We start from the raw sequence: 12759 nt of genomic DNA on the forward strand, positions 1-12759 counted from the left end.
CCATCTTAAATTTCAAGTTAACCTCTCAAAATCCAATGTTCAGCTGTCAAGCAGGAGATGACAAAGTGATTCCTGACTTTTAAAACAATGAAGGGGCATCCATAAGTTCCCCCTTCTGCCAGATTGATCTGAATATATGGTTGTTGGCCCCTATCTCACAATTATGAATAGTCTAGATCTGCTAGTCCAAGCAGTCCACATGAACTGCCCAGGGAGCTTCGGCTATTGGGTGGAATAAAAATGCAATAAATAAATAAATAAATAAATATAAGGGTAAATTCTCCAGTTTGATGAAGCTAACTTAAATGAATCAGACTAGAAGTCCAGTAATATCTATTTTGAATAGCAGCAATTTTCCAAGGTCACAAATTGCCAGTGTTTGGGGGCCAGGTCTTTCCTAGCCCTGCTACCTAGGCCCTTTTAACTGGAAATGTTTGTTGAAATTCTGTATGCATAGCGCGTGCTCTACCACTGAGTTATGGATCCTCTCAGAGTAGAACAAACTTTCCATGGATTAAATGCTTTTTTGAAGAGCAGATTTGCCCTTCTCTCTCTCTCTCTCTCTCTCTCACACACTCACACACACACACACACACACACACACACACACACACACATGTCTATCACAGAAACGTAATATTTCTGGAGATTTGGAAGTCAGGAATATTTTTTTTAACATTTTGTTGTTAAAAACACAAATTTGGGGGAAATGGAAAAATTATTTAGTGCTCTTTACAGATCAAAAGTCACTTTGTTACTTTAGGAACATAAAATGTTTTATGTGTAACTTAGTTTGTTCATGAAATTATCATTAAAATCAAGAACATTTTAAAGTACACCCAGTTAGTAAATTTGTAATTGTCTGAATTAACTATGTTTTTTTAAAATTTAATATAACCAACATGTTAGTTTTTTGAGCAAACCAAGTCACATATAACACATTTTGGGAACTTGAGCAAGCATCTCTGAAACCTCTGACACCAAAAGCAGCAGGAAAAGCTGGAGACAGAGGAAGACTAGCGTATAGCATCTGCTCCTGTTTGTGAGGAATTGGTCAGAGTGGTGTTTAGGGAAATCTGGTCTGAAAGAAAAAAACTATTTAGAACTTATTTAGCTGGAGAGGGCTCTCATTAGAAATGGTGACTAAGCATACCACTTAGAGAGAATTTTTAAATGTGTTAAGCGGTATATAAATCTAAATAATAACAATAATGATGATGATGATGATGCAATCCCAGCCAATTATATGAAGAATGCCAGTTTACTCCCTTCTGTAAATAACTCCCCTTAATAAACATTTTCATTTTTGTAGGTTTTCTATAATGGTAGTGTTAATCCCATGCCTCTGTTGCTACTGGGTTTGTTTTAGATATAGAGCAGGGGTGGGGAACATGTGCCCACCCCCCATGGCCTTGGGTGAGGCCCCTACCACCCTTCTTGCCCCCACTCTGCTGAAATTCAGTGGTGCCATGGCAAAAATATTAAGAGTCCAGAGGGCTAGAAACTGGGCCTGGACTGGCTCAATTTGCCCATCCCTGGTATAGGAATTTATTTTGGTGGCAGCAGTTTTATAGCTGATGCAACATCCCCTAAATGGGAACGTTATTAGAAACTGTGGCACTGAGTGCCAGAGACCCATGCCTCAACATAAACAATAATAATAATAATAATAATAATAATAATAATATAGCATACAAGGATAACCCAGATGATGTTCACTTGCATTTGGTAGCAGTGGTTTTTAGGATTACATTCACCGACTACTGCTAACCAGAACAAGTGCAGAAACACGGAACTCTTCGGAACAAAACCCCAACAGTCAAGAATGCAAAGTTTCTTCACATATTAAAGATACAGTGATTCTGGTCATGTATTGGGAAAGTGAGCATGACTTGGAGTGTCCTTAAAGAATGATATATTGATATATTAGATCAATAATTCTTAATAAAGAATGGAATGCTGTGAACCTTACAGAGAGGATTAAAAAACCAAAAACATTTCCCCTCCATGGCATCAAAATTCTTAGAAATTTTACATCTCTGATCTTATTATATTCCTAGTATATAGTGTCTAGAAATCATTTTGCGAGAATGAAAGCATCTTATCTTAAACGTTTCATTCATCAATAACGGGCTCAAGTTAAAGGAAGCCAGATTCCAGCTGGACATCAGGAAAAACTTCCTGACTGTTAGAGCAGTGCGACGGTGGAATCAGTTCCCTAGGGAGGTGGTGGACTCTCCCACACTAGAGGAAGCTGGACAACCATCTGTCAGGGATGCTTTAGGGTGGATTCCTGCATTGAGCAGGGGGTTGGACTCGATGGCCTTGTCGGCCCCTTCCAACTCTGCTATTCTATGATTCTATGATCATTCTAAAAGAAAATATTTCATAATCCAATATTGTTCAATTTCTCTAATTCCCCGGAAAAAATGATCATGTTTCTTGGGGGAGGGAGACAAAACCAGGAGAAACCCACCTTTTTTCCTGAATTTCCCACCTAGGCCTTCACATCTCTAGTACATAAAAGTAACTAAATATGAGAACTGTTATACTAACGCCTCACAAAGTGGAATCTGGATCATAAAAAGCGTACGCCAAGTCTTAAAAGTTCCACAAGATTGTGTGACACTTTAAGTGCTTTTGAGAATGCCCTGTCAATTGTTTCAATACACTAATGTGGCTAGTATGAGAACAAGCCTACAGCTATACTTCAGCAATATAAAACTCTGTTATTTTTTCATGCAAGAGTTTGGTTGTACCCTATTTCTCCAATTCTAAGACGCACTTCCCCCCCCCCCCCATATAAACATCTCTAAAAACGGGGTGCGTCTTAGAATCGCGGGTGTGTCTTAGGGTTGTTTTTTTCTGTTGGTGGTACTGAAATTAGTGTGCGTCTTACAATCGATGGCGTCTTACAATCTAAGAAATATGGTAAGTTTCTACTTTCTAAATCCAGCATCCATGACGTTCATGCAGCCCCCAAACTAGTTCATTTGTTACCAGTATATTTGTTGGCAATGCCAGCATAATATTCTATGTACCCATCCACCTGTGCAAGAGGTCTTTAACAGAAAAAAAAACTATTACCCAATCATAACATTCTTTACCCTAAATGTATAATACTCTCATATTGAAAACCTAAATACACAAGTCCCCATGACAAACAGGAAGCTGCCTATGGCTTGCCAAGTAAGCTTCCTTTAGAACAGGGGTGGAAAGAAGTGATTTGCAGATCTGTAAGGGTTTCTCACTCCCAACTGTCTAACATCAGCCACATCTAATATAATTTCTCTCCTAAAATAGATGGAGGAAAAAGAATGCTTGGGGGAAAACCAGGAGTGGATTTTTGTGTCAAAGGACTTGGTCAGCATCCAATGGTGTCTCAGCACAAGCACTACTGACATTGAACTAGCATTAACCAATGGAGTGCAAGCGCTGTTTTGAGGAAAAACTGCCTGTTTTTGCTACTGCACTGCCAGATTTCAACCGCAAATTGCCACTTTTCCCTATGGTGCTAGTTGTACATTTGATGGTGCTATATAAATAAATAATAATAATAATAATAATAATACACTGCATAAGCGTTGTTTTACACTAGTGCAGCATCATGAGCACTGGCGCAGAGACACCGTTGAATACCTACCTCTTGTACGTTTGGGTCTGGTAACGATCACAATTCGTCGCTGAGCATGAGCTGAGGGACACCTTGTTCCTTAATTCTTAGCATATATTGGCCTACCTGAGTCGTTCTTTTGTACCTGGCTCCATTTGATGGATTTTAGGGTTCTAGTAAAAAAATTCAAGAACTATCTGAAAGCCCGGAGTTTCCTCATCTCTGCTTTAGAAAAAAAAAAAAAAACCTACAAAAATGATTGCATGACTACTTTCCTTTCTAGTTATTCCAAGGTAGCCTTCTCTGTGTTAGCGGGGTCTTGCCATTTTGGTAAATCCAAAGTAGGAGTGGAACTGTAACGTGCACAAGACTACATTAGAATCCCTGTGTCCCTCTGGATTCTGCTTCTACAGAGCTGGGGGGCAGGTGGCAGAAACGGCATATGTAGGCATTAAAAGCTGTAATTCCACATGTACTATCATTTTAATGAGTATAACCACTGTATAAGGAATTTGTTTCTTAATCATCTAAATAATCAACTGTTGAAACTTACCTTTTCTAGTAGACAACTCAGATTTTGTAATGTTTAGGATGTCTAATTCTTCAATATCCTTTCTTGCTACTGAACAACTGCAAAAGAAAAGCGCAATTCCATTATGTTTGGCACATTAAAAAGTTGGGTGAATTATCTTTCCCCCCAAGCACTTCATTTGTGTGCAAGTATAAATGGATATTGGCAATTGCAAAATGTGCACAATCTCCATTCCTGACAAAGAGCTGAACAGGTTATTCCAAAGTTTAAAACTTTAGTAAGGTTGCCAATCTTGCATATTGTAATTAACATACCAAATTAAATGGGTAAAATAGAAAGATGCTGAAATAATTTACAAGTCACTAACTGTATAACAGTCCGAGCACCAACTCACATGAATGAGAAGTTTTTATCTTTAGATTTAACTAAGTCTGGTTGCCTTATTTGTTCACAAATGTTAGAACAAGCACTAGTGGGCAGGGCACTGGATTTGGTTCTGGGTTCAAATTCCTGTTCCATCATGGACTTACTAGATGGATTTGGCCAACTCACTACCTCTCAGTCTGACCTCCCAATCTTTAAGAACAGTGAAGCAACCAACAATCCACATTATTCGCTTGCTAGGATAATGAAACTAAGGACCATTAAGTGCTTAAGGCCACAAAAAAGCATTTATATTCAAGCAACATCCTTCTATAAAAAGCAGACTTCACTTGAACAAATGCAAACGTATTCAGTATTTCTGTCAAATTAATCTGACGTACATCCCACACGCCTGCATGATCCCTACACAGTCACTTTTACATTATTTAATGAGTTACAGCAATACATAGGTAGCTATCTTATACTGGGTCAGAGCATTGGTCCATCTAGCGCAAGTTTTTCAACATTGACTGGCGGGTTTTCAAGAAGAATTTTTTCCAGCCCTACCTGGAGATGGCAGGGATTGAACCTAGGTAGAACACTTGCACCACAGCCTGTCCCAAAACTTCAAGCTTTTATCATAAAATGAATTAGAGCTTTAGCTGGTCTGTTGGTCTGTTCTCTGTGTTCTAAGGCCATTTTGGGACTGCTTTACTACTGGTTAATGGAAGGGGGGGGGGAGAAAGCAAAACAGCATAGATGGCCTTTCATTCTAACAAATAGTAGCTTTCGTTTATTGAACTGTAAGGTATTGCAACACTTCCTTGAAAAGGCTCTATATTGAAGTTTTGGTAATAAGTGTTTTAAAAAGTCAATTAATTGGTTAAGAAAGGCACATAGGAAGCAACTAAAAATTATTTAGTCGTCTGACAGTTCATTTATATACATCTCTAAAGAGGACTACATACTTCAATGTATTCCCCTCTTTACTTCCTTTTCAGTTCTTATAGCAAGCAGATGTAGAGTTCAGGAGCTCAGCCCAGGGGAATGACTGTTCATCTGAAGGCAGCCTTATATGAAAGTCATCAGCAATGTAACATTTTGACATAACCAAAACCATGAGTTCTTTAAAAAAAAATAGGGTGGGGTGGGGTGGGGGAGGAAGACATTGTGAGTCTAGATCTCTAACTGGTTACTTCTTGCCGTGAGCTCTTTCTGCCTAACGAGCTGAGGTGAAGGCTAATTTTTCTTATCGTAAGCAACAGAAGAACTCTCAGTTGTTAGGCAGGAAAAAAAGATAAAGAATAACTGGATTGTATGTTTTAAGTATATTCCAAGCATTATTTCAGTCCTTTCCTTTCGGTCCACATCCACGCTAATAATTGAACAGCTCAAAATTTACGGACTACAAAATGAAAGGCAGCATTCTGTATGAAATTGATCATTCACATCAGTAATCAAGTCTCCCAAAGAATAATAATTCATGTTCACCTTTAGGAATTAAGAATAGTGGCTTAAACTGCATCATTATTTTAGATGTGTTCAGAACGCTGAATTGTATCTGGTTCTGCCATTCCACTAGCACACAGCCTCTATCGTTGGCAGAAGCCCTGTTTTCTTCCTTGCACAGGAGTCAAATGCAATACTTTGATTCCATTTGCACAAGGTGTTGAACTACACATTATGATTTCACTAGCGCTAATAGCTCTTGCTGTTCTGCTAACAGATGTGCAACCACTTGTGGAAAGTTAACTCTTGTAATTTTTCCACTAGCCTGATATTGGAAATGACCCACTGCCTGAATTATGCCATCTCTGCATTAAATGTGGACAATAGGATCAAGTAGAAAAGGCTCTGACATTTGGGGCATTTTTGGATTATGTGTTTATTTCAATTTTAACTGGTCAATTGATTTTGGATTGATTTTGCAACACCCTAAGTCTCAGAAATGCACAGGAAAGAAGTCCTTTAAAATACTCACAATTTGGAATCTGCAAAAGATCGAACTAAACACTGGTCCTTTTTCACTGAAACATCATCACTGCAGCTGGGAGATAAGACCTGAAGATTCAAATAAAACACATCACATTGTGATATTTTTTTCCCCTCCGAAGGAAGGAGTCAGCTTACATTTTTCATCTCTGTTATGGCAACTCCCAGTAACAGCAGTTAATTCTCCAGAAGAAATCAACTGTAAGAATGGCTGTGTGGGGAGAGAAATTTTCCACTCTCTCTCTCTCATATAACACTAGTGGCCACCCAATAAAGGCAGTGGTAAATTTAGAACAAACAAAAAGTACTCCACACTATGAGCAATGTAACATACAGAATTCACTACCATAAGTTGCACTAATTTAGCTGGTTTAAAAAACGGATAAGATGAATTCCTGGAAGACTGGTCCAGCAGTGGCAATTAGCCATAACAACAAAATGTACAGACAAAGTAGACCTTTGAATACCAGGTATTGTGGAGTAATGTGGGGAAAGCCAACATCTGCACATCCTACTTGGCATTTGTCTGGTTACTATCATAGATCAATGATGGGAGTTTGGACCATCCAGCAAGGAAGTTACTTTGTTGAAGTATTCTGTACCCCCCTTCAAACATGATATAGACAGACAATCTAGAAAGTTACCAACTGGGGCTCAGATCAATGTTAATTTCCATCCCCACCGAAGCACAGCTATGAATTTATATATGTATCTATAATGACAACCAAGAACTTGCTCACATTTACACTTAAAAGAAGCCATCAGCTCCTCAACCATCAAACTAAAACCATCAAAGTCATCCACAGTAACAAGACCAAGTTTGAGAAAGAACCTTGGCATGCTCAAATATTTTAAGGCTCATTCATAGTGTAAAATCTTTACATTTTATTAAGATATTTTTTTTGGCCAACCCTACATTATGGGTGTGCACCAAGATCACATGACTGGAAAACCTAATCTTACAGTTTTGAGAGACTGGAAGAGTTGTACTGAGCAGTTCCCAATCTTAGAAGAGTGACTGTATGCATGTTAAAATGGCACAGGGATTATAAGTGGAAGCTACTAAATACAGCTGCTTCCTAAAACAGAACGCTACTTCTTTTAAGTGTGTACATAAACTTCCTCCTGATCCCACCCTGAGCTCCTCCCCTTTCCTGCACAGTATGCCAACAAGAAAAAGTCCACTAGTATAAAGACCTTCCAACGATTGCCAATAGAGCTTCCTGCACCATTAACAATGATCCCTAAATCCTCACAAAATACATATTTAGATATGGCATTTAACGAAGAGGCCAGCTGCCTGACTCCTCATCTAGCAGCAACCATTGCACCCGGCTGCAGCAGAGGGGGAGATGGGGCATCACGCTCCTTCAGCTTGGCTGTGAGACCTACTGCCACGTGGCTCCTTCCATTTCCTTTCCTCAACTATTTCCATTCAAGCTGGTCATTGTAACTTTAAGAACTGGAGCTGGAGTTTGCTTGTTTTCGTCTTCCCTCCTCATCCTCTTTTCCCTTCGTATTGTGTATTTTAGATTATAAGCTTGCAGGCAGAACTGTTTTTTTTTAATTAGTGTGCAGCACTGACTAAATGCAGGTTGCTTACCTGTAACTGTAGTTCTTCGAGTGGTCATCTATGCATTCACACATATGGGCTTTGCGCCTGCGCAGAGACCAGACCGGAACCTTCTATAGCTGAGTGGAACGTTTTTGGCGGGAACCCCTCCCCCACGCTACTGCGCATGTCCATGGGGTTCCCGCCCTTACCTCAGTTTACAGGAGTCCGACATCGTGCCCCCATAAACCTGAGTGTAATTTAAATAAAGTACATTCCACATATAACTGTGTCATTTGTAAGTCTCACACCACCAAGTGGGGATGGTGGGTGGGTTGTGTGAATGCATAGATGACCACTCGAAGAACTACAGTTACAGGTAAGCAACCTGCATTTCTTCTTCGTGGTCTCTATGCATCACACATATGGGCGAGTAGCAAGCTGACATACCTTTGGAGGTGGGTTGGTGCATCATCTGAAGATCTCCGAGAGCACTGTCCTCCCAAATGAGCAGTCCTGCCTCGCACGGGTGTCCAAACTGTAGTGCTTGACAAACGTGGATGGAGTGGACCACGTTGCGGCTCTACAGACTTCTGCCAAGGGAACACCTCTGGTGAAGGCCACCGAAGTTGAAACAGCTCTGGTGGAATGAGCTGTCACAGGTTTCACTAACTCCATTTTAGAAATAGAGTAGGCCAATTCAATTGCCTCCACTATCCAACGTGACAGTCGTTGGCAGGAGACAGGGAGTCCCTTAGAAGGCTCCCCATAACAAATAAACAACTGTTTTGTCTTCCTAAAATTGTCCGTTCTGTCCTTGTAAAAAGCAAGAGCCCTTCTTACATCGAGAGTATGCAAGGAAGACTCAAGAGGTGTAGATGGATTAGGAAAGAAAGCAGGCAAAGTAATGTGCTGGGACAGATGAAAAGTTGACACTACCTTAGGTAGGAAGGCTGGATCTGTGCGTAGCACAACCTTATCCTTATGAAAGATAGTGTATGGGACATCTATCCTAAGAGCTCTAAGCTCACTTGCCCGTCTTGCCGATGTAATGGCTACTAGAAAGACAGTCTTTAAAGTAAGTAGCCTAAGGTCTGTCGAAGCCATGGGCTCGAAAGGCTTGCGTGTCAGTGCTTGCAGCACAACTGACAGGCTCCATGGTGGCACGATACTCTTCACAGTCGGTATCGTGTTCTTCAGACCTTTCAGAAATTTCTTGGTTGTTGGATGGGTAAAAGGTGTAAACCCATCTATACCTTGGTGAAAAGATGTAATCGCAGCAAGATGAACCCTGATGGATGCGAGCTTAAGTCCTTGCTGGAAGAGTGTCAATAAATAATTGAGGATGAAAGACAAATGGCAAGATTCTGGTATTTGACCATCTTTTGAAGCAAAGTTCTGAAATCTTTGCCACTTTGCCGCATAAGTCTTTCTTGTGGAAGGCTTTAGTGCTGCCAATATAATGTGATCCACAGTCAAAGTTCTAGTTGCAGAGGAGGAGTTGTTGTTATCCTCCATGCAGTCATCTTGAGGGTCGACAGATCTGCGTGTCGAACCCTGCCCTGGTGTCGAGACAGTAGCTTCGGTGTCGACGGGAGCCTGATGTAATCCCCTCTTGATAACCGAAGAGCGTGGGAGAACCACGTCTGTCGAGGCCACCACGGCGTGATCAGGATGCAATCGGAGTTGTCCATCTGGATCTTGGCTATCACTCTTGTCAAAAGTGGAAAGGGAGGAAACATGAACAGGAGATTTCCTCTCCAAGTCCTGGTGAAAGCGTCTCCTAGAGAGCGCTTTCCTTTTCCTGCCCTGCTGCAATACTTGGCGCAGACCGCGTTGTCCTCGGTAGCGAAGACATCGACAACAGGGCGGCCCCAGTACCGAAAAAGGCTTTCCCGCACTTCGACGTCGAGCTCCCACTCGTGGTCGACATGGAAGGATCTGCTGAGAGAGTCTGCAATGACGTTTTCCTTGCCGGCTACATGGATCGCAGTCAGGTAAGTCCTTCTCTTTATGCACCAGTTCCATATCCTGAGTGCAGAACGGTTCAGAGGGTGCGATCTTGTTCCACCCTGCCTGTTGATGTATGCCACCACGGTAGTATTGTCCGTCGCGATCAAGACATTCTTGCCCTCGATCAACTGTGCAAATGCTCTTATTGCATTCTCTACAGCCATGAGTTCGAGGTGATTGATGTGCTGTTCTCTCTGTGATCGAGGCCACCGACCTTGAGCAGTAAGGGAGTCGCAATGAGCTCCCCATCCTTCTAAGGATGCATCCGTCGTGATCGTTACCGAAGGCGCCTGTTGTTGGAATGGAACGCCTTCGAGAAGAGTCGACATCGAGAACCACCATTTCAGCGATGCCCTGACTTGCTTCGGTAACGAAAGGTAAGTTCGCCGAGCATTGAGCCTGAGATCGAAAGTCCTTAAAAACCAGGCCTGCAATACCCTCATTCTGAGTCTTGCAAACCTGATGACTGCCGTAGTGGCTGCCATCAGGCCTAATAGTCTCTGGACTGTCCAAGCCGATACTTTCCGACGACTTTCGATGTCGATGGCTAACTGCTGCAAGGTGTTTGCCCTGGTTGAAGGTAAGTATGCTCTCCCGTCTCGAGAGGATAGGGTTACCCCTATGAAGTCCAATCTCTGCTGTGGAGTCAAAATGGACTTTTCGTGGTTGACCCACAGCCCCAACGAGTCCAACAGGTTGAGGGTGGTTAGTATATCCGACTGGAGCGCCTCGCTGCTGTCCGCTACGAGAAGCCAATCGTCCAGGTACGGATAAACATAAATGCCTTTCTGCCTTAGGTGGGCGCATACCACCGCCATGACCTTCGTGAAGACTCTCGGTGCCGTGGCCAACCCGAACGGAAGAACGGTGAACTGGTACTGGGATGCACCGATCGAGAACCGCAGGTAAGCTTGATGCGACTTCCTGATGGAGATATGGAAGTACGCATCCTTCAGATCCACCACTGCGAACCAAACTCCTTTTTGTAGAAGCTGCAAAATTGAAGTAACCGTTGTCATACGGAACTTCCTCGGGGTGATGAACTTGTTCAGTTGTCTTAAGTCCATGATCGGTCGAAGACCTCCATCTTTCTTCGGGACCGTGAAGTAATGGGAGAAAAAACCTTGGTTGATTTCCTCTGTAGGTACGGAAGAGATGGCTCCTTTCGATAGCAAGGTCTGTACCTCGAGTAGCAGAGGAGGGGATGGAGTCGTTACTTTCACGCCGGAAAAAGGAGGAAGGGCATCGAGCTCGATGGCATAGCCCGAGTTGATGATAGTGAGCACCCAGGAGTCTGATGTTATTGACTCCCATTGATGGTAATGGGGTGCTAGGCGGTTCGCAAAAGGGAGTGGATCTGGGGCCGAAGAGTCAAACCCGCTGCTTCTTAGAGAAGTCGGGCTGACGTTTTTCCTGCTGGAAACGACTCTGATAAGGCCGTTTCCTTTGAAGTTGTTGCTGCTGCTGCCTTGGTTGCTGGTATTGAGGCCGCTGCTGGTATTGTTGTTGTGGGGGAGGCCTTGTCCATCTTCTAGGTTTGTATTGTACAGGAGGGGCAGAAAAACCCATCTTTTTAGCAGTCGTACGAGCCTTATAGATGGAATCTAAGGTCTCGTCAGTTTTTGAATTAAACAACCCTTCGCCATCGAAGGGCATGCTTTCGATTCTGGCTTTTGTCTCGGTAGGGAGGTTGGCTGATCGTAGCCAGGCATGCCTCCTCAAAGAAATGGCCCCCATCATATTCTTTGAATGGCAATCAACTTGATGCCTCGCAGTTGACAATTGTTGCCTCGCAATCGCCGAAGCCTCCGTTTGAAAGACCCTCGCTAAGTCTCTTTTATCCTCTGGGAGGTAGTCACATAGTGACCCCACTTTCTCCCAGAGGAAGAGCTGGTACCGTGCCATTGTTGCTTCGTACGTTGAAGCTTTGATACCGAGGGAGGATGCCGCGTAGATCTTTCTGCCTGCCAAATCCAACTTCCTACCCTCCTTGTCAACGGGAGCAGCATGAGCTCTTTGAGAATGACCCTGGGCTGATTCAACCACAATGGAATTCGGTTTTGGGTGCTTAATTAAAAATCCAGCATCCCGTTCCTGAATCCTATAAAGAGATTCTAATCTCTTTGAAGCTGGTTGTGTTACCGATGGTGTCTCCCATGCGAGTTGTGCTGTCTGTTTGAGTGCCGGTGGAAAAGGGATCGCAATTGACAGACTAGTCTTTGTTTGAAAGACATCGTAGATGGGATCGACCTCCGGTTCGACCGCTTGTTCCAGGTCTAAGCCGAGTGCACGGGCCATCCTTAACATATGGTCCGAAAACCTCACCATATCATCCGAAGGTGATGAAGGGTCCTCTCCATGTACGTCATCATTAGGCGACGGTACCGATGCTGCTACAGTGTGTATTGAGTCCGAATCAGATGGGTAGTCACCCTCTGGGGATGATACGGTAACCAGTTGCATAGGATCCCGTTCCGTCGGTACCGTGGCAGCTGCAGCAGCTGGTGTCGAAGGGTGGCTTCGACGTCGAGATGGAGATTGATATGCTGATGGAGGCCGTAGCGGTAATTGGCAGATCCTAGTGGTAGGAGGAGGTTGAGGAAAACATTCCTCCTGCGGATAATGATAGGCTTGATCTGTATCATAGTATCTTTGGGTACGGTATCGATCCCAATCATAGAAACTCTGCCTGTC

The 12759-nt window shown here is 42.8% G+C and overlaps 1 protein-coding gene across 1 annotated transcript in view; it reads right to left on the reverse strand.

Moving 5' to 3' along the window:
• ARID4A (AT-rich interaction domain 4A) overlaps positions 1 to 12759 on the reverse strand; it is a 75126-nt gene that overhangs the window by 39922 nt on the left and 22445 nt on the right. The window contains exons 8-9 of the mRNA XM_063118181.1: positions 6490 to 6569; positions 4167 to 4243 (exon numbers count right to left, since the gene is read on the reverse strand). Of these exons, the coding sequence (XP_062974251.1) occupies positions 4167 to 4243; positions 6490 to 6569 (157 nt within the window). The remainder of the gene's footprint in view (positions 1 to 4166; positions 4244 to 6489; positions 6570 to 12759) is intronic.

The sequence above is a fragment of the Elgaria multicarinata genome, chromosome 2, assembly GCF_023053635.1.
Source record: "Elgaria multicarinata webbii isolate HBS135686 ecotype San Diego chromosome 2, rElgMul1.1.pri, whole genome shotgun sequence".
NCBI lineage: Eukaryota > Metazoa > Chordata > Lepidosauria > Squamata > Anguidae > Elgaria > Elgaria multicarinata.